Here is a 19204-nt window from a genome sequence, read left to right as displayed (position 1 = left end):
ATGATTTCACGAAATTGATTTTGATAATATATCTCGGTGATGCAGCAAAATGTGGTCATGGCCGTTGCAGATTATGATTATATTTTTTTTTTCTCCGCTGCAACACACAGGCCTTTTGCTAGTAGAAGAAAAATGGACGAAAACCGGTGCAACAGGGCCAGTGAAAAAAAATGCTAGACCGTTGTTACGAGTCATTATTCCTGTTGTAATAAACCATGTAACCATCTCTTTATCTCAAAAAGGAACAAAAACAAAAAATCAACCATGTAACCATCTCTTTATCTAAAAAAAAGAAGGAACAAAAACAAAAAATTGCGTAACGCGTGTACACCTTATTTATGAATCAAAAAAGACACGCATATACACTAGCTAATGTATATACACTTGGACTTAATTTGATAACTCCATCATTGCTTGCTTTGCTGCTCCATCATCAGCTGTTGATTAATTGCTTCTCTTCTCTGTCTCTGCTCCTCATCAGTCCAGATAGCACATGCATCTGCTCCTATTTAGCTCCCACCCTAACTAACTAGAGTAATTAACAACACTAGCTAATTAACTAGCGAGCTAGCTTGATGAGGCTGCTGAGTCATCACCAGTTTCTCAAATGCTGAGTCCTCCACCATCTTCAGCAATACAGTATTATGTATTATTCTTCACTTACAGCTCCAGCACCACAACTGCAAAGAAATTAACCAACCAAACACGCGTCATTAACCACAACTGCTAATGCACGGATTAGTGTCTCTAATTACGCACGGATCCTGTTAACATATCATAGACAGGTTGTAGCTACTCACAGTCTGAGTCCGTGGTGATCCACTGCGCCATCCGGCATGCCTCCGACGACGTGCTCTTCTGGCTCACCGAAGACAGCCGCGACGCGTACCCGTTGCCGTAGCTGTAGTTCCCGTTCCCCCGAGACGGCGTCTGCTGCTCCGTCCTCCCAGCCGGTGCCGACGCAAACGACAGCGGCGAGTACAGCACCGACGACGCCGACGAGCAGCTGCCCGCCTCCCACTTGAAGCTCAGCTTGCCACCGGACCCGGACCCAGAGCTCGCGTCATCGTCGCACTTTGATACCGGTGCTGCAGGACCACCACCGTCCCTTCCCTGGAAGCTCAGAAACTGCTGCTCGCACAAAGAAGATCGATCAGATTATAAGAAATTTCCCATCTGGATCGACACAGCTTCAAAACAAGATGTGCTCTTGCGACGATCAACATTAACTAAAGAAACAAAGTACTAGTGACTAATACCTTCCATTTCTTCCCACTGACGCCGTTGCTGCTGCCGTACGGCCTGGCCTGGGCGGCCCACTTGAGGAGCTCCTTCACCCGGGCCACCGCCTTCTTCCCGTCGATCCTGTGCACGATCTTCTTCACCGCGCCATCCACGATGCCGTTCTCGTTGAAGATGGGCAGCACTTTGCAGCCCACGACTACGGCGCCCGTAGGATCAGCAATGTGCCCCATTATTTCTCCTTCCTCCTCAGAAAGAAAGATGATATATGTCACCTGGTGAGATGTCTGAAGCTAATTAGCCAGCAAGTACAGCTCCAAATAGCTTACTCCCCTGTATCTCTATGCATGGCCTTTATAGATAGGGACCAAGGGGTTCCCTACGGTACCGAGCGGAAAAAATCGGCCGTCCCCGCAGGCAACCGACGGCCAGGATCAAACATCAGAAATGAAGCGACGCACAGGGATCAGACACGTGCCGCTTCCCACCACAGATCCCTCACCAAGCTGAAGTGGATCTTGGTCGTCGATTTCCGCACCAGACGATCAGTTCGGGCGCATATTCTACTCCCAGTTGCAACCTATCCAGACCCCTTGTGACAGCAAAAAATACACAGACAAGAGATTTAACTAGTAACATGAGCATATAATTGTAGCAACATGATGCCCAGAGCCAATGGGAAGTGTCTGGCCAAGCTGGAATCAGCACTGGTTACTAGTTAACACCACATGTGGGAGATAGAATAATATCACAGTGCATGTTCTGGTTAGTGGCCATAACCAAGTGCGAGAATCTTGATTAGGTGCGTGCGGTTGGGGTCAAAGCGAAAAAGTTGAACGCCGCTGCAAGTACCAGGCCAGAAGTTTAGATCTCTTCAGCCCAACTTGCTTGCTTGATTGGTTGTTTAAGCGTGAGGATTAGACCTTAGCTGTGTCATCATGCAGGAAGCGGTGTTGATTAGTGAGCTAAAATGAGAAAGATTAAGCAGCAAAGCAAATGATTGATTAGCCTGGAAGTGTGCTCCCTGCATACATTGGCTTAGGGTGGCCATGTGATAGACAGCCCCCCTGGGCTACTACTGCATGTTGCATGTTGGGGTTGTATACTGACAGGACACACTGTAGTGTAGTGTAGTCTGTAGTGTAGGAGATTGGCTGGGCTTTTTTATTGTTATGCTTCTGCACCTCTTGTCTCACTAACTAGATGATGTGGAGGTTACATTGCTAGATACCATCCACAATGTGCAGCTAGATGGATGAAACATAATGAATCTAAAAATTGCATTACAGATGTTTAAGGGCAGACACTGGAGAAAGTTGCATAGAAATTTACTACAGTGATGTGAACAAGAGCTGCAAAGAGTTACTTACCGGGATCTAACGATGCTTCAGGGATCTCTGTTGAAGAGAAATGGTGTTAACAATGGCTGCAAACAGATCCACCCTGTTTTTCTCAGAGGAACATGGTGCCTCGTGGCGAACAGATCCAGTGACTCCAATCATCTGTTATACATTTTCAGGCAGGGAAAATGGCTTTCTGCTGGAATTTGCCATAATTGCCGGGTGACCAATGGAGGGACACTTGTCCCCACATGGGCAGCACGATGCCCAACACAATATTATAACCTCATTGTCATGCTAAATGACCAGATCCTCTCTGGTTCTCAGAAAGAGTGCCACGACATGACTGACGTAGACCGAAAAGACTACATTCTGCGAACAAGATTTTCTAGACATCTAGTTATGGTCGCAACATGTTGTGTGTTTCAAATATCCTAATAATGCGGCGATGATATATATCCTGCTGGTGCAGTGGCCACATCTTGGCGTCTACTTGGTTCTCTGTATATGCAATCCAGCGTCTACTTTTGTTCTGAGTTCATGGATTCCTCACTCCTCTCTCGGCGTTCCAGCATATAGCTGGCCCAGTGTTCAAGAGCTGTTGTGAATCTTCTGTTTGCAAACAGCTTTTTTACTCTTTTTGAGAAATTGAGATTGCTAACCACCCTATCCCACATGGTCAAAACATTGCATATGCAATGACACCATTCGTTTTGTCTGGTTCCATTGGAGAATAGTGAGTCAGCAACTGCTCATTGATGATTCTATGCTATTCCCATGGATGCAAGCACACTAACTAGGGCTCTAAAAGGAGCCCAGTGATAACATTAGCAAAAAGCTTACAGGCAAAAAAGGGGAAATGATGGGAATTTTTCAGAACTTCCAATTTTTTTACTCTTAATCCTAACATATTTCATACTCGAAGTTGATAGGGATAGTACGTTTAGAAGTATGTGTGTATTGATGTGAATTAAACGAGTACTGTACCCATGGTCCTTAATGCACTGAATACGACCCCCAACAAAAGGTTGCTTGCATGTGGACTCGGAAAATGATTATAAATAGCTCACCTCAAAATGGATTATGTATCATACCAATATTGGTCACATCATGTTTTACTTATCAACAGCAAATATTGCTCAATGTTTTCTGTATGAATTAGATTTTTTTTTTTGAGACACTCGTCTGAATTAGATGGTACTGCAATATATACCTGAATGATGTGGGTCTTTAACTCTAAAGAAGTTAAGCTACGTTAACCTAGTGATCCATACTTGAAATCTCCACACAAACAATGAAAAAATAAACTAAAATGCAGTAGTAATTTTCTGAAAAGGAACTTACTTCAGAGTGAAGCCATCAAAAAGCACAAAGCTGCCCAAGGGGAAAGAACTTCCGGATTCCTTTTCGCTTCCTCTAATAAAAATAAATCCTGCTCTACAACCAAAATGTGTTTAGAAGCATGAGACATGAACTGATAATAATCAGCAAACTAAACCACACAGAACATTATTTATTATCTTCTTATCAAGAAATACAACTTTTTTTGAGTTACAATAGTATACAACCATTTATGTGTTTACAGAAAATTCTGAGCAGACCTCCCTAGATACAAACATATCAAAAGTCAACACTATTCAGAAGCAATTAAGTATTCGTGTCGTGTGTACAATTGGCTGTAGCCAGGCCAAAAGCCTCGCATTTCAAGAAAATCTTCATGCCTCCTCTGATTGGCGCATGAGTTCAAGTAAGCTAGAAGCTTTCCTTTTTGCGCGGTCTGTGCCGGTTTCTGACAGCTCCTTGAGTGCATCTTCCCCTCCAGCCGCCTTTGCAGCCATGGTTTGTTCAGCATCGGCAGAACAGAGAGACCAAAGAATGGCTGCCGCGTTCTCTCTGTTGCGAGGCGAGCCAGTTTTGATCACCTCGACTAGTGGGGGCATTGGTTCTGATTGCGTGATTACAGCCTTGCCTTCTTGATTACCGGCAAGAATCGACAAAAGAGTGAGTGCCTCGTCAATCATTCCGCCGGTAGGATCCACCAAGAAGTTCATCAGATGGGTGATGATTCCAGCTTTCACCGCCCGGACCTTATTGCCCTGATATATGCACAGGTTGAAAATTGCCGTTGCCGCATCTTTCTTGCCCCTTGGGCTGCCATCGCACAGAAGATTGATGAGCGGAGGTATCGCACCAGCAGCGCCGATAGTGACTTTGTTTTCATCCACAACTGACAGGCTAAACAGCGTGGCCGCAGCATTCTCTCTGGCTTCCATACTCCCAGTTTTCAGCACTTCCACTATCTTGGGGATGGCGTTGGAGTCCACAATGCTTGCCTTGTTGTTCTCGTGGATGGAGAGGTTAAGGAGTGCCGTGACGGCGTGTTCCTGCGTTCTTGGATCGGAAGAGGAGAGCAGATTGACCAGCAATGGGATGGCCCCTGCTTCAGCGATGCATATCCGGTTGTTGACATTTCTCTTGGCAAGCAACCGGATCTCCCCCGCAGCTGCCCGCTGCTCGTCCTGGTTCCCACCCCGCAGCCTATTCATCAGAGAGACCAGACCAGCATTGTCATAGTCGGAACTTTTCAACGCTTTCTTGTCATGGGAATTGGCCTTGTTCTTGGGAAGCTCGATGCCATTGGCTTCGCACCACTGTGCGATCAGGCTTTTGAGGACAAAGTTTGGTGTGAGGGAAGTATGCGTGAGGGCCAGCTGCATCTTGGGGCAGGTCTTATGCCCAGAATCAAGCCACTTCTGGATGCAGGACCGCTCGTACGTCTGAGAAAGGAAGACCATGATCGTTAGGATAAATGTGCTTGATGAAGGATTGAGTAGCAGTGCTGCATATAACAATTGAACAGCCGCACCTGGCCGCTGGATACGATGACAGGATCTTGCATCAGCTCGAGCGAAATGGGGCATCTGAACTCGTCCGGGATGATGGGGGACTTGACAGAGGGAGACCTGCCCACGCCGGGAGCCTCGGCGGCGGGGGCTTGGGCGATGACGCAGTCCTTGAGCTTCTTGAGCAGGGAGGACATCTCGTCGACGCAGCCGTCGGGCTCGCCGCCGCTGGAGATGACCATCTCGTGCAGCGCCACCGACTCGCGCTTCATGTCGGCTATGGTCTCCAGCTGCAGCTTCTCCGAGACCCTCATGAGGAGGGCCGGCACGGTGGGCTTGTCGTCGCTGAGCGCCCACGCCAGGTCCCTCGCGAGCTGCGCGTCCGCCGGCTCCGCCCTCGTCGCTGCCCGCTTGAACTGCGAGTGCACCAGCGCCACCTGTGGGGATCAACGGCCGAATTGGGCAGTCAGGACAGAATTGAATTGAGTTGTGCAATCTGATGGATGGAAAGTAGGAAATTGGATTGGTGTGGCACCTGCTCCTGCACTTCCTCCGGCATGTCGAAGTCGTGGTAGGGCAGTTGGTCGAGCGCGGCCTGGATCTGCTCGTTGACGGCGGCGAATTCGCGGAGGAGGCTGTCCCGGCCTCGCATGGCCTGTGCGGTCGTGGGCGGGTGGGGGAAAAAAATTCAATCTTTGGGGTCTAGCGGTGGCGGTAGAGGGAGGGAGGGAGGGGGATAGGGGTGTACCTGATAGATCTTGCTGCCGTGATGGACGGAGTGGAGGAGGTCGCGGGCGGCGCGGAGGGCGTCGGCGAGCGGGGGCGAGGCGGAGGCGGAGGGGTCGTCGAGGAGCGGGGCGAGGAGGCGGACGCGGCGGGAGAGGTCGCCGCAGAGGCGGCGCAGCGGGCCGCGCGGCTCCGGCAGCGCGGTGATCTCGGCGGCGGCCGTCGCGGCGGCCATGGCGGAGGTGGAGGTTTGGGGGAGGAGGGGAGGGAGAGGAGGTCAATGGCGGAGGCGGAGTGGTCTACGCGGAGAGAGGTGGAGAGTGGGGAAATTCGTCGTCGTCCGATCCTGATCCAAGGGCCCACGTTCCTCTTTCTCCTCTTCCTTGAGCAATTTGAGAAAATGCCACACTTTTCCTACACACAGCACATCTTCCTTTGATTAATAGCTAGGCAAAAATACCACAAATTGATCCATATCTCATATTTGTTAGGACGAATTTGCCCTCAGGCTGAAACGATCAGCGCAAGGAGACAGAGTGACAAAGCAGTGCGTCGCTCCTGCACCGTGGCTCCTCCCCTACGTCGCCGCCAGCTCGCTCTCTGCTCTATCTGGCCGCCACCACCCGGATGGACTCCAAGCGACGGCGGCGGCAACCTCCAAATCAGATGCTTCCTCCCAAGCTCCCAACGTGCCATTGCCCCCAAACTTCAACCTCGACACCTCGACCCCGATAGTCGCCTCGCCTCGCCTCGCCGCCGTTCGCGCCTGGCGCCCCTGCCGCCGCCGAGGAAGCTCCCGCCTCCCGCCTCTTCTCCAGCCCGCCCGCCGCCCCGCCCGGCCCTCGATCCAGGGCTCCGGGCGCATCTCCCTGCGCCTGCGCGCGCGGCGAGCCCCTGTCTTGGCCCTGTCGGCTGCCGCGCGGCTGCGCCCTTGCCGGCGACTGCCTGGCGGCCCTACCCTCGCAGCCTTGCCCCCTCCAAATCCGGCTGCAGTGAGGTGAGGCACTGAAAAGTGAAAACAAATACCCCAAATCCATGATTTACCCCTAATTTATGATTTAGGGTTTGCTTTTTTGCACTATGTTCTGCCCCAATTAGCTTTAGTGATAGGAAGCAGTGCTGATAGAAAGTAGTATTCTTACAGATTTGTTGAAGAATGAAGAGGGCAGCAGACATTTTTTCTCTTCTCCCAAGAGAAGCTATGAAGATAGGGAAGAAGAAGAAGGCAGAGAATATGTCGGATGTGGCTGAAGAGCAGACCCACGAAGTTGTGTGTATGCCGGTTGTGATCGAAGAGCAAATTGAAGAACCAACATTGTCTATGTCAAATGTGACCATAGATCAAACTGAGAATGTGTCACCGCCATCACCACCGGTTTATGATTTTAGTCGTCTTAAACATGATCCCGGGGACAGGCTACCCATTGCAAGTTATCCTATCAATGATCAAAACGCAGTTCAAAGAGCATATATCCTTAAAAAATTTCCGCCATGAGTTTTGTCAAGAACAAGTTGAGAAATAAGATGGGTGATAGTCTTTTGGGTGATTGCCTAGTCACATACATTGAGAGAGATGCTTTCTCCGAGGTGAATGAAGATGACATAATTGACACCTTCATGGCAATGCAAAAACGTAGGCCAGAAAAATAGTCTTTTTGAACTTCTCAAGGTATGTGATATGGTCCATGTACTATTTACTATGTAAGCTTCTTTACGCAAAACTGAGAATTAATTGAGAATTTTAGTCTGTTCGTAAGACCGTATTAATATATTTCTATTTGCTATTGATAATTAGTTAGAATGTTCACATGTCATATTAGTTATCAAAAAAAATTTAGGGCGGACCACCCTGATGTCAAATGCTAGCTCCGCCACTGCTGACACCGCTATAGGGAGGCACAGGCACAGGGCCAGCGATGCAGCTCTCTTCGGTGCTACAGAGAGCTGCGATGCGGCGCTCGTCGGGATTGCAATGGAGTTTCATTGGGCGCCGTCGGTGCTGCTTTGGAGCTTCACCCTAGTCGCTAGGTTGAAGTGGAGCTTCGTCGGGGCCGGCGATGCTGCGTTACAGCTTTGTCTCGCTGCCGGGGGGTTGCAATGGAGCTTCGCTAGGGGGTGTTGTCAGGGCTATGATCGATGTTGCCATGAATAGCACCAGAGGTTCCCATTGCTGCTGCCAAATCGTACGTCCACCAGTGCGGCAGTGCCAGATCCGGCGGTTGGTTAGGCAGATGATTTCGCTAGGAAATCATTCGGTTGATTTGTAGCACCACCATCAATCAGAGGTGTGCTATTTAATCTACTAAAAAGAAAGGTGTGTTATAGGAGCAAAATCCCAGGAAAGATGTGGCATTTTCTCAAATTCCCCTCTTCCTTGGAAGTCCTTGTTATGCCCTCTGACTTCTCTTTCACCCACTGTATGATGACGCGATAGTTGGCACTGTGAAATCATGTCGTCGTTGCGTTCCAGTTACGTGTTTCTCTAAGCCCCGCAATACGCTGGTTACCCGTCGGACATGGTGGCGTTGTATGAGGGCACATGTCAAGTTGCAAAAGGCGCGGGACCACTGTTCAAGAATTCCCTTGATTAATCGGTTAACGGGGAAGTTAATCGTTAGTCATAGCATGGCCGAATCGAATGGCACCTATTCGTCGTGTTAACTTGTCAGGTCGATTAATTGGTCAGTTAGACCGATTAATCCGTTGTTAGCCGAATTTATCACTGGTCGCCCAATTTTTTGGTCTGTAACACCTTCCAGCCCCATCCCGCTCCTTAATAGCTAGGATTTAATAATTTAAATAACTAGTCAAGGAGCGCTACCCCCAAAGGTCAGTCGAGGAGCGCTCCACGCGCGACAAGTGTCGCGCCCCGGTCGCTCCCTCACCTCCCCCGCCCTCCGCACCTCGCCCGCGAAGCAGGAAGACAGCAAGATTTGATCCCCCGATGATACGTCTCCAATGTATCTATAACTTTTAATTGTTCCATGTTGTTATATTATCATTCTTGAATATTTTATAATCATTTTATATTATTTTTTGGTACTAACCTATTGACATAGTGCCCAGTGCCAGTTGCTATTTTCTGCCTGTTTTTTACATCGCAGGAAATCAATATCAAACGGAGTCCCAACGCAGCAAAACTTTTTGTGGATTTTTTTGGACCAGAAGACATCCAATGGGCCAAAGAAGTACCAAAGAGGGAGCCCGAGGTGAGCACAAGACACCAGGGCATGCCCTGGTGGGTTGTGCCCACTACGGTGGCCTCTTGCATCGCATCTTCGCTCTATAAATATCCCCAATATTCCAGAAACCCTAGGGGAGTCGACGAAATTTTATTCTAGCCGCCACAAGTTCCAGAACCACGAGATCCAATCTAGACACCATTACACCCTGTTGGGGAACGTAGCAGAAATTCAAAAAATTTCCTACGAAACACCAAGATCTATCTATGGAGAGACCAGCAACGAGTAGAAAGGGGAGTGCATCTACATACCCTTGTAGATCGCTAAGCGGAAGCGTTCAAGTGAACGGGGTTGATGGAGTCGTACTCGTCGTGATTCAGATCACCAATGATCCTAGTGCCGAACGGACGGCACCTCCGCGTTCAACACACGTACAGCTCGACGATGTCTCCCACGCCTTGATCCAGCAAGGAGAGAGGGAGAGGTTGAGGAAGACTCCATCCAGCAGCAGCACAACGGCGTGGTGGTGATGGAGGAGCGTGGCAATCCTGCAGGGCTTCGCCAAGCACCTACGGGAGAGGAGGAGGTGTCACGGGAGGGAGGGAGGCGCCAAGGGCTCAGGTATGGATGCCCTCCCTCCCCTCCACTATATATAGGGACAATTTCCACAATGTCTTAATTCTGTGCCAAACTCGTGATTCAGATATTCATCTCTATGATCATATCATAGATCTTTTATCCTCTTGTCACGACGATCTTTCAAGTTCACACTGAAATTACTTGAACCTTTCAATAATTCAGACTCGTGTTTCATCAAGTAAATATTCTCAACATCTACTCGAATCATCTGTGAAGTAAGAACATAATGATATTCACTGCATGCCTCAGCACTCATTGGACTGCACACATCAAAATGTGTTACTTCCAACAAGTTGCTATCTTGTTCCATCTTACTAAAAACGAGGCTTTTCAGTCATCTTGCCCATGTGGTATGATTTGCATATCAAGTGATTCAAAATCAAGTGAGTCCAAATGATCCATCTGCATGGAGTTTCTTCATGCATATACACCAATAGACATGGTTCGCATGTCTCAAACTTTTCAAAAACGAGTGAGTCCAAAGATCCATCAACATGGAGCTTCTTCATGCGTTTTATACCATTATGACTTACATGGCAGTGCCACAAGTAAGTGGTACTATCATTACTATCTTATATCTTTTGGCATGAAAATGTGGATCACTACGATCGAGATTTAATAAACCATTCATTTTAGGTGTAAGACCATTGAAGGTATTATTCAAATAAACAGAGTAACCATTATTCTCCTTAAATGAATAACCGTATTGCGATAGACGTAATCCAATCATGTCTATGCTCAACGCAAACACCAAATAACAATTATTTAGGTTTAACACCAATCTCTTTGGTAGAGGGAGCGTGCGATGCTTGATCATATCAAGCTTGGAAAAACTTCCAACACATATCGTCAGCTCACCTTTAGCTAGTCTCCGTTTATTCCGTAGCCTTTTGTTTCGAGTTACTAACACTTAGCAACCGAACCGGTATCTAATACCCTGGTGCTACTAGGAGTACTTAGCAAAGTACACATTAACACAATGTATATCCAATATACTTCTATCGACCTTGCCAGCCTTCTTATCTACCAAGTATCTAGGGTAATTCTGCTCTAGTGGTTGTTCCCCTTATTACAGAAGCACTTAGTCTCGGGTTTGGGTTTTACCTTGGGTTTCTTCACTAGAGCAGCAGCTGATTTGCCGTTTCATGAAGTATCCCTTCTTGCCCTTGCCCTTCTTGAAACTAGTGGTTTCACCAACCATCAACAATTGATGCTCCTTCTTGATTTCTACTTTCGCGGTGTCAAACATCGCGAATACCTCAAGGATCATCATATCTATCCCTGATATGTTATAGTTCATCACGAAGCTCTAACAGCTTGGTGGCAATGACTTTGGAGAACCATCACTGTCTTATCTAGAAGATCAACTCCCACTCGATTCAAATGATTGTTGTACTCAGACAATCTGAGCACAAGCTCAACAATTGAGCTTTTCTCCTTAGTTTGCAGGTTAAGAAAGTCATCGGAGGTCTTATACCTCTTGACATGGGCACGAGCCTGAAATCCCAATTTCAGCCCTCAAAACATCTCATATGTTTCGCGATGTTTCAAAAACGTCTTTGGTGCCTCAACTCTAAACCGTTTAACTGAACTATCACGTAGTTATCAAAACGTGTATGCCAGATGTTCGCAACAACCACAGACAACGTTCGAGGTTCAGCACACTGAGCGGTGCATTAAGGACATAAGCCTTCTATGAAGCAATGAGGACAATCCTCAGTTTACGGACCTAGTCCGCATAATTGCTACTATCAACTTTCAACTAATTTTTCTCTAGGAACATATCTAAACAGTAGAACTATAGCGTGAGCTACGACATAATTTGCAAAAAGTTCTTTTGACTATGTTCAGGATAATTAAGTTCATCTTATGAACTCCCACTCAGATAGACATCCCTCTAGTCATCTAAGTGATTACATGATCCGAGTCCAACTAGGCCGTGTCCGATCATCACGTGAGACGGACTAGTCATCATCGGTGAACATCTTCATGTTGATCGTATCTTCTATACGACTCATGTTCGACCTTTCGGTCTCCGTGTTCCGAGGCCATGTCTGTACATGCTAGGCTCGTCAAGTTAACCCTAAGTGTTTCGCGTGTGTAAATCTGTCTTACACCCGTTGTATGTGAACGTTAGAATCTAACACCCGATCATCACGTGGTGCTTCGAAACACGAACTGTCGCAACGGTGCACAGTTAGGGGAGAACACTTCTTGAAATTGTTTTAAGGGATCATCTTATTTACTACCGTCGTTCTAAGCAAATAAGATGTATAAACATGATAAACATCACATGCAATCAAATAGTGACATGATATGGCCAATATCATTTTGCTCCTTTTGATCTTTATCTTCGGGGCTCCATGATCATCATCGTCACCGGCATGACACCATGATCTCCATCATCATGATCTCCATCATCGTGTCTTCATGAAGTTGCCTCGCCAACTATTACTTCTACTACTATGGCTAACGGTTAGCAATAAAGTAAAGTAATTACATGACGTTTAAGTTGACACGCAGGTCACAAATAAATAAAGACAACTCCTATGGCTCCTGCCGGTTGTCATACTCATCGACATGCAAGTCGTGATTCCTATTACAAGAACATGATCAATCTCATACATCACATATATCATTCATCACATCCTTTTTGGCCATATCACATAGCATACCCTGGCAAAACAAGTTAGACGTCCTCTAATTGTTGTTTGCATGTTTTACGTGGCTGCTATGGGTTTCTAGCAAGAACGTTTCTTACCTACGCATGAACCACAACGTGATATGCCAATTGCTATTTACCCTTCATAAGGACCCTTTTCATCGAATCCGATCCGACTAAAGTGGGAGAGACAGACACCCGCCAGCCACCTTATGCAACTAGTGCATGTTTGTCGGTGGAACCGGTCTCACGTAAGCGTACGTGTAAGGTTGGTCCGGGCCGCTTCATCCCACGATGCCGCCGAATCAAGATAAGACTAGTAACGGCAAGCATATTGAACAATATCGACGCCCACAACTACTTTGTGTTCTACTCGTGCAAAGAATCTACGCAATAGACCTAGCTCATAATGCCACTGTTGGGGAACGTAGCAGAAATTCAAAAAATTTCCTACGAAACACCAAGATCTATCTATGGAGAGACCAGCAACGAGTAGAAAGGGGAGTGCATCTACATACCCTTGTAGATCGCTAAGCGGAAGCGTTCAAGTGAACGGGGTTGATGGAGTCGTACTCGTCGTGATTCAGATCACCGATGATCCTAGTGCCGAACGGACGGCACCTCCGCGTTCAACACACGTACAGCTCGACGATGTCTCCCACGCCTTGATCCAGCAAGGAGAGAGGGAGAGGTTGAGGAAGACTCCATCCAGCAGCAGCACAATGGCGTGGTGGTGATGGAGGAGCGTGGCAATCCTGCAGGGCTTCGCCAAGCACCTACGGGAGAGGAGGAGGTGTCACGGGAGGGAGGGAGGCGCCAAGGGCTCAGGTATGGATGCCCTCCCTCCCCTCCACTATATATAGGGGCAGGGGAGAGGGGGGAGGCGCAGCCTTGCCCCTTACTCCAAGAAAGGGGTGCGGCCAAGAGGGGGGGAGGAGTCCATCCTCCCCAAGGCACCTCGGAGGTGCCTTCCCCTTGAGGACTCTTCCCTCTAGGGTTCCCTAGGCGCATGGGCCTCTTGGGGCTGGTGCCCTTGGCCCATGTAGGCCAAGGCGCACCCCCTACAGCCCATGTGGCCCCCCGGGGCAGGTGGCCCCACCCGGTGGGCCCCCGGGACCCTTCCGGTGGTCCCGGTACAATACCGATGACCCCGAAACTTGTCCCGATGGCCGAAACAGGACTTCCTATATATAAATCTTTACCTCCGGACCATTCCGGAACTCCTCGTGACATCCGGGATCTAATCCGGGACTCCGAACAACATTCGGTAACCACATACAAACTTCCTTTATAACCCTAGCGTCATCGAACCTTAAGTGTGTAGACCCTACGGGTTCGGGAGACATGCAGACATGACCGAGACGTTCTCCGGTCAATAACCAACAGCGGGATCTGGATACCCATGTTGGCTCCCACATGTTCCACGATGATCTCATCGGATGAACCACGATGTCAAGGACTCAATCAATCCCGTATACAATTCCCTTTGTCTAGCGGTATGGTACTTGCCCGAGATTCGATCGTCGGTATACCGATACCTTGTTCAATCTCGTTACCGGCAAGTCTCTTTACTCGTTCCGTAACACATCATCTCGTGATCAACCCCTTGGTCACATTGTGCACATTATGATGATGTCCTACCGAGTGGGCCCAGAGATACCTCTCCGTTTACACGGAGTGACAAAATCCCAATCTCGATTCGTGCCAACCCAACAGACACTTTCAGAGATACCCGTAGTGTACCTTTATAGCCACCCAGTTATGTTGTGACGTTTGGCACACCCAAAGCACTCCTACGGTATCCGGGAGTTGCACAATCTCATGGTCTAAGGAAATGATACTTGACATTAGAAAAGCTTTAGCATACGAACTACATGATCTTGTGCTAGGCTTAGGATTGGGTCTTGTCCATCACATCATTCTCCTAATGATGTGATCCCGTTATCAATGACATCCAATGTCCATGGTCAAGAAACCGTAACCATCTATTGATTAACGAGCTAGTCAACTAGAGGCTTACTAGGGACATGGTGTTGTCTATGTATCCACACATGTATCTGAGTTTCCTATCAATACAATTCTAGCATGGATAATAAACGATTATCATGAACAAGGAAATATAATAATAATCAATTTATTATTGCCTCTAGGGCATATTTCCAACATTCATCAAGTCCATTGGTGCCTCTCCGATGATGCATGAGTAGTTCTTTATAGACCTACGGGTCCGTAGTTAGTAGCTAGATGGCTTCCTCTCTCTCTTTTCATTATCAATACAATGGTCTCTTGGAGATCCATATGATGTAATTCTTTTTGCGGTGTGTTTGTTGGGATCCGATGGACTTTGAGTTTATGATCAGATCTATCTTTTTATATCCATGAAAGTTATTTGAGTCTTCTTTGATCTCTTATATGCATGATTGCTTATAGCCTCATATTTCTTCTCCGATATTTGGGTTTTGTTTGGCCAACTTGATCTATTTACCTTGTAATGGGAAGAGGTGCTTTTTGATGGGTTTGATCTTACGGTGCTTGATCCCAGTGACAGAAGGGGAACCGACATGTATGTATCATTGCCATTAAGGATAACAAGATGGGGTCTATTTCTACATAAATAGATCTTGTCTACATCATGTCATCGTTCTTATTGCATTACTCCGTTTTCCATGATGCATGCTGGATAGCAGTCGATATGTGGAGTAATAGTAGTAGATGCAGGCAGGAGTCGGTCTACTAATCTTGGACATGATGCCTATATAATGATCATTGCCTGGATATCGTCATAATTATTTGAAGTTCTATCAATTGCCCAACAGTAATTTGTTCACCCACCGTATGCTATTTTTCTCGAGGGAAGCCACTAGTGAAACCTACGGCCCCCGGGTCTCTTCTTTATTATATTTTTTGCTTTTGCGATCTATTTTTCTTTGCTTTTGTTTTCAGACCTATCAAACCAAAAATACAAAAATACCTTGCTGCACTTTATTTTATTTGGCGTTCGATCTATCAAATTATTACAATTTTCTCATGTCCTTTTGCTAATTTCTGGCACCGTTGCCCGAAAGGGATTGACAACCCCTTTAATACGTCGGCTTGCGAGTATTTGTTATTTGTGTGCAGGAGTTGTTTACATGGTGTTGTGTGGTTCTCCTACTGGTTCGATAACCTTGGTCTCATCACTGAGGGAAATACTTACCATTGTTGTGCTGCATCATCCCTTCCTCTTTGGGGAAATACCGACGTAGTTCTAGCAGTCATCACCCGACCAAGGAGGCTGAGGCCGTGCCCCCGAATCTGGTCTCCTCGCCCGCAGCGCCCCTCGATGACAACAGCCCAAGGCCGCCGCCCACCACACCACTGATGGCTGCCCCTCGATGCCCTGGGGCCACCCGAGGCATCCTGCCAAGATGCTTCCCTGGCGCCGCCCGAAGTAGCTAGCCATGACGCTTCTGAGGAGCAATTTATTTACTTTTATTTTACTTTGCAGTTTATCCATCTACTGCTATCAGATTTGATCCTAGCAATTAATGAGTAAAGGGGATTGACAACCCTCTTCCCGCGTTGGGTGCAATTATGTTCTCTTGTGTGTGTAGGTATTGTCTACAATTGTTTGGATGGATCACATATTGGTTCGATAACCTTGGTTCACAACTAAGCGAAATACTTTCCGCTAATATATTTCTTCACCCTTCCTCTTCGGGGAAAAAACCAACACAGCTCACAAGTAGCACCCGTGTTCTCGGCTATACAAATATCGTAAATACAAACAAGAAGCACCATAGTAACTGTAACACAATAGAAAAACAAAGTCATACTTATTGCCTAGCTAGGGGCGTAATATATTTTATGTTGTGTTTGCAAAACCTCATGACAAGGACACCTCTAAGAAAATTAAGGAGAAGGATCACAAAATGTAGATCCTTGCTTATTGCCTAGCTAGGGGTGTAAAACGATAGCGCTCGTTGGGAGGCAACCCAACTTGTATCTTTTTGTTTTTTTGGTTTTCTTGCTATTTTCAATAAAACACCCAATTATGCCTCAGATTAGATGTGTTTTTGTGGTTTAAATTAGTGTTTGTGCCAAGCAAAGCCTTTGGGATGATTTGGGCAATAGTTGATTTGATCTTGTTGGAAAACATAAACTTTTGTGCCAAGTGCAGAAAATCCTAAAAATCACCAGAGGCATGATAAATTTTTGAATTTTTTACACAAGATTAATATACAAATTTCCTGCGTTGTCCTAATTTTTCAGAATTTGTGGAGTTACAGAAGTGTACGAAGTATCCAGATTGCTACAAACTGTTCTGTTTTTCACAGATTCTGTTTTCTTTGCGTTGTATGCTTGTTTTGATGATTCTACGATTTTCTTTGAAGAGCTTTTGCCATAGAAAAGTTGGAATACAGTAGATATAATGCAAGAATAAAATAAGAATTGGTTTGCTACAGTACTTATAGTAGTGATTTGCTTTCTTATACTAACGAAACTCATAAAGGTTTTGTTGAGTTTTGTGTGATTGAAGTTTTCAAGTTTTGGGTGATGTTACGATGGATGAAGGAATAAGGAGTAAGAAGAGCCTAAGCATGGGGATGCCCATGGCATCCCAAACTAGCAACTAAGCTTGGGGATGCCCGAGTGGCATCCCCTCTTTCTTCTAACGACCATCGGTATTTTACTCGAAGCTATATTTTTATTCATCACATATATGAGTTTTGCCTGGAGCGTCTTGTATGATATGAGTCTTTGCTTGTTTCTTCTTAATAAGTATCCTTGCTGGACACCTATTTGAGAGAGCCAAAATTATGCTATCACTTGTTAGAATTGCTCTCTATGCTTCACTTAAATCTCTATGCTATCACTTGTTAGAATTGCTGCATATTGGTGTTAGCACAAAATCTGAATTATCTGCTTTGCGCTTACCATTATTCCCATGGCTCCCTTGGTTGTGTTGCTGTCCCTTTGCACCGCCGTCCTTCTTTCCCTTCTCCGGTTTCTCCTCATCAGAATTAGGATCCTTGGTATTATCAGAATCGACATATTTAACCAAGGCTGCCATAAGTGTTCCCATGTCATTGTAGTGGCGCTTGAGCCATCCCAACTTCATCTTTAGTGACTTAAACCGGCAATTGCGCTCCAGCGTTATGATTGCTTGGCCAACATTAATCCGGTCTAACGAATGCTAAACTTCTGAAACCCAGCGCACCCAATGAGTTGTTGACTCGTTCTCTCCTTGAACACAGGCATCCAGATCCACAATGGACATAGGTTGTTTGCACGTATCTTTGAAATTGGCTATAAACCGGGCCTTCAACTGGTCCCATGACTCGACGGAGTTGGCTGGCAGGTTTTTCAACCAAGTACGGGTTGTCCCTTCCAACATCATCGTGAAGTATTTTGCACAGGCCGCTTCATCCACATCCAGCATCTCCATCGCCATCTCATAACTTTCAACCCACGCCTCAGGTGGTTGATCAGTGGTGTAATTAGGCACCTTATGTGGACCTTTGAAATCCTTGGGCAGTCGCACATTACGGAGAGCCGGAATGAGACACGGTACTCCCCAGGAACTGAAGGCAAGCCCGGTGCCTTAGTCTACTGATGCTGCTGGCTGAACCGGGGCAGGTTGATAACGACCCGCATACTGCGCTGCTAAAGCGGCCTCCCTTCGTGCTCTGCCATTATCCACCACATCCTGAGCATTTACCTCACCATGCGCCGGATTGGGTCCTTGAGGGGCATTACGGCGCCGCGCACTGCTGGACACCTCTGGTTCATCTATGTGCCTGATATAGCTTTTGCTCGGATGGGGGGTTGTGTGAATCATGTCTCGGCTGTATGAGTAAGCCTACTGCTGCACCATAGCAATCTGAAGAAGATCCCTGGCCCGCCGTGTCTCAACCGCCGCTGGCGATTCACCCTCCATTGGAATAGCTGCCAGCCGGGATGCTGCTGCTATCATGTTATCCAAAGGGGTAGAGAAGTGACCCGGCGGGGGTGTTGTGTACCGCGGCGGGTTGCCGGTTCGTCAGGGTGGACCCATCACCTGAGGTTGATCCGGCGCTCCGGTCCTTGGCATGACAGTCCGGTTTACTGCTGCCGGGTTGCTGGTTCCTACCCCTGGCGTATTGAAGAGATTCATCGCATTGCAATCCTCCGGCAAACGAGACTGATGTCTCCTCCTCAATACTTCATTCGAGGCGTTCTGATCCACCAACAGTCAATAATTCTCGGCCTGAATCCTCTGCGCCTGGGCATCTAAAGCGGCTCGTTCCTCTGCCATCCTGGTTTCCTCATCTGCTAAGTCTTCCTTGGCCTGAGTTATCTGATCCCGTAGTTTAGTGACCTCCGCGTTATGCCGATCTTGAGTCTCCGGGGTAACTGCTGTGGCCAATAACGTTGTCCAGGCGTCCAACAAACCAGACAGATCATGAGCTGGCCGGCGCGCGGGGCCTCCTGCCCCCGCTGCTAGTCCGGAACCCAATGCCGCCGCAGTAGAATTTTGCAAGGTTGGTTGTGTACCGGCCATGAAGATTGCGACTCGGTTTGGCGGTTCAAGAAATTCTGGAATACTAG

General features: G+C 47.2%; 2 protein-coding genes across 3 annotated transcripts; both read right to left on the bottom strand.

Moving 5' to 3' along the window:
* Positions 1-260: 260 nt before the first annotated feature.
* Positions 261-2984, bottom strand: LOC119288456. Of its 2 annotated transcripts, none has more exons than XM_037568074.1 (3): positions 1260-2984; positions 801-1128; positions 261-680 (listed from the first exon to the last, which is right to left on the bottom strand). In XM_037568074.1, exons 1-3 carry the CDS (start codon positions 1473-1475, stop codon positions 661-663), a joined length of 564 nt encoding a protein of 187 aa, XP_037423971.1. In that variant the 5' UTR covers positions 1476-2984; the 3' UTR covers positions 261-660. The 2 variants fall into 2 exon arrangements, with proteins under 2 accessions (XP_037423971.1, XP_037423970.1); XM_037568073.1 differs by having other exon boundaries at positions 801-1131; positions 1260-2551.
* A 1079-nt stretch (positions 2985-4063) lies between these two features.
* On the bottom strand, positions 4064-6401 carry LOC119288455 (U-box domain-containing protein 12-like). Its single transcript, XM_037568072.1, has 4 exons — positions 6174-6401; positions 5961-6080; positions 5449-5862; positions 4064-5359 (listed from the first exon to the last, which is right to left on the bottom strand). Exons 1-4 carry the CDS (start codon positions 6384-6386, stop codon positions 4298-4300), a joined length of 1809 nt encoding a protein of 602 aa, XP_037423969.1. The 5' UTR covers positions 6387-6401; the 3' UTR covers positions 4064-4297.
* Positions 6402-19204: the final 12803 nt, after the last annotated feature.

The sequence above is a fragment of the Triticum dicoccoides genome, chromosome 4A, assembly GCF_002162155.2.
Source record: "Triticum dicoccoides isolate Atlit2015 ecotype Zavitan chromosome 4A, WEW_v2.0, whole genome shotgun sequence".
Taxonomy (NCBI): domain Eukaryota; kingdom Viridiplantae; phylum Streptophyta; class Magnoliopsida; order Poales; family Poaceae; genus Triticum; species Triticum dicoccoides.
The sequence above is the reverse complement of the archived record's forward strand: the minus strand, read 5'-3'. Positions and strand labels throughout refer to the sequence as shown.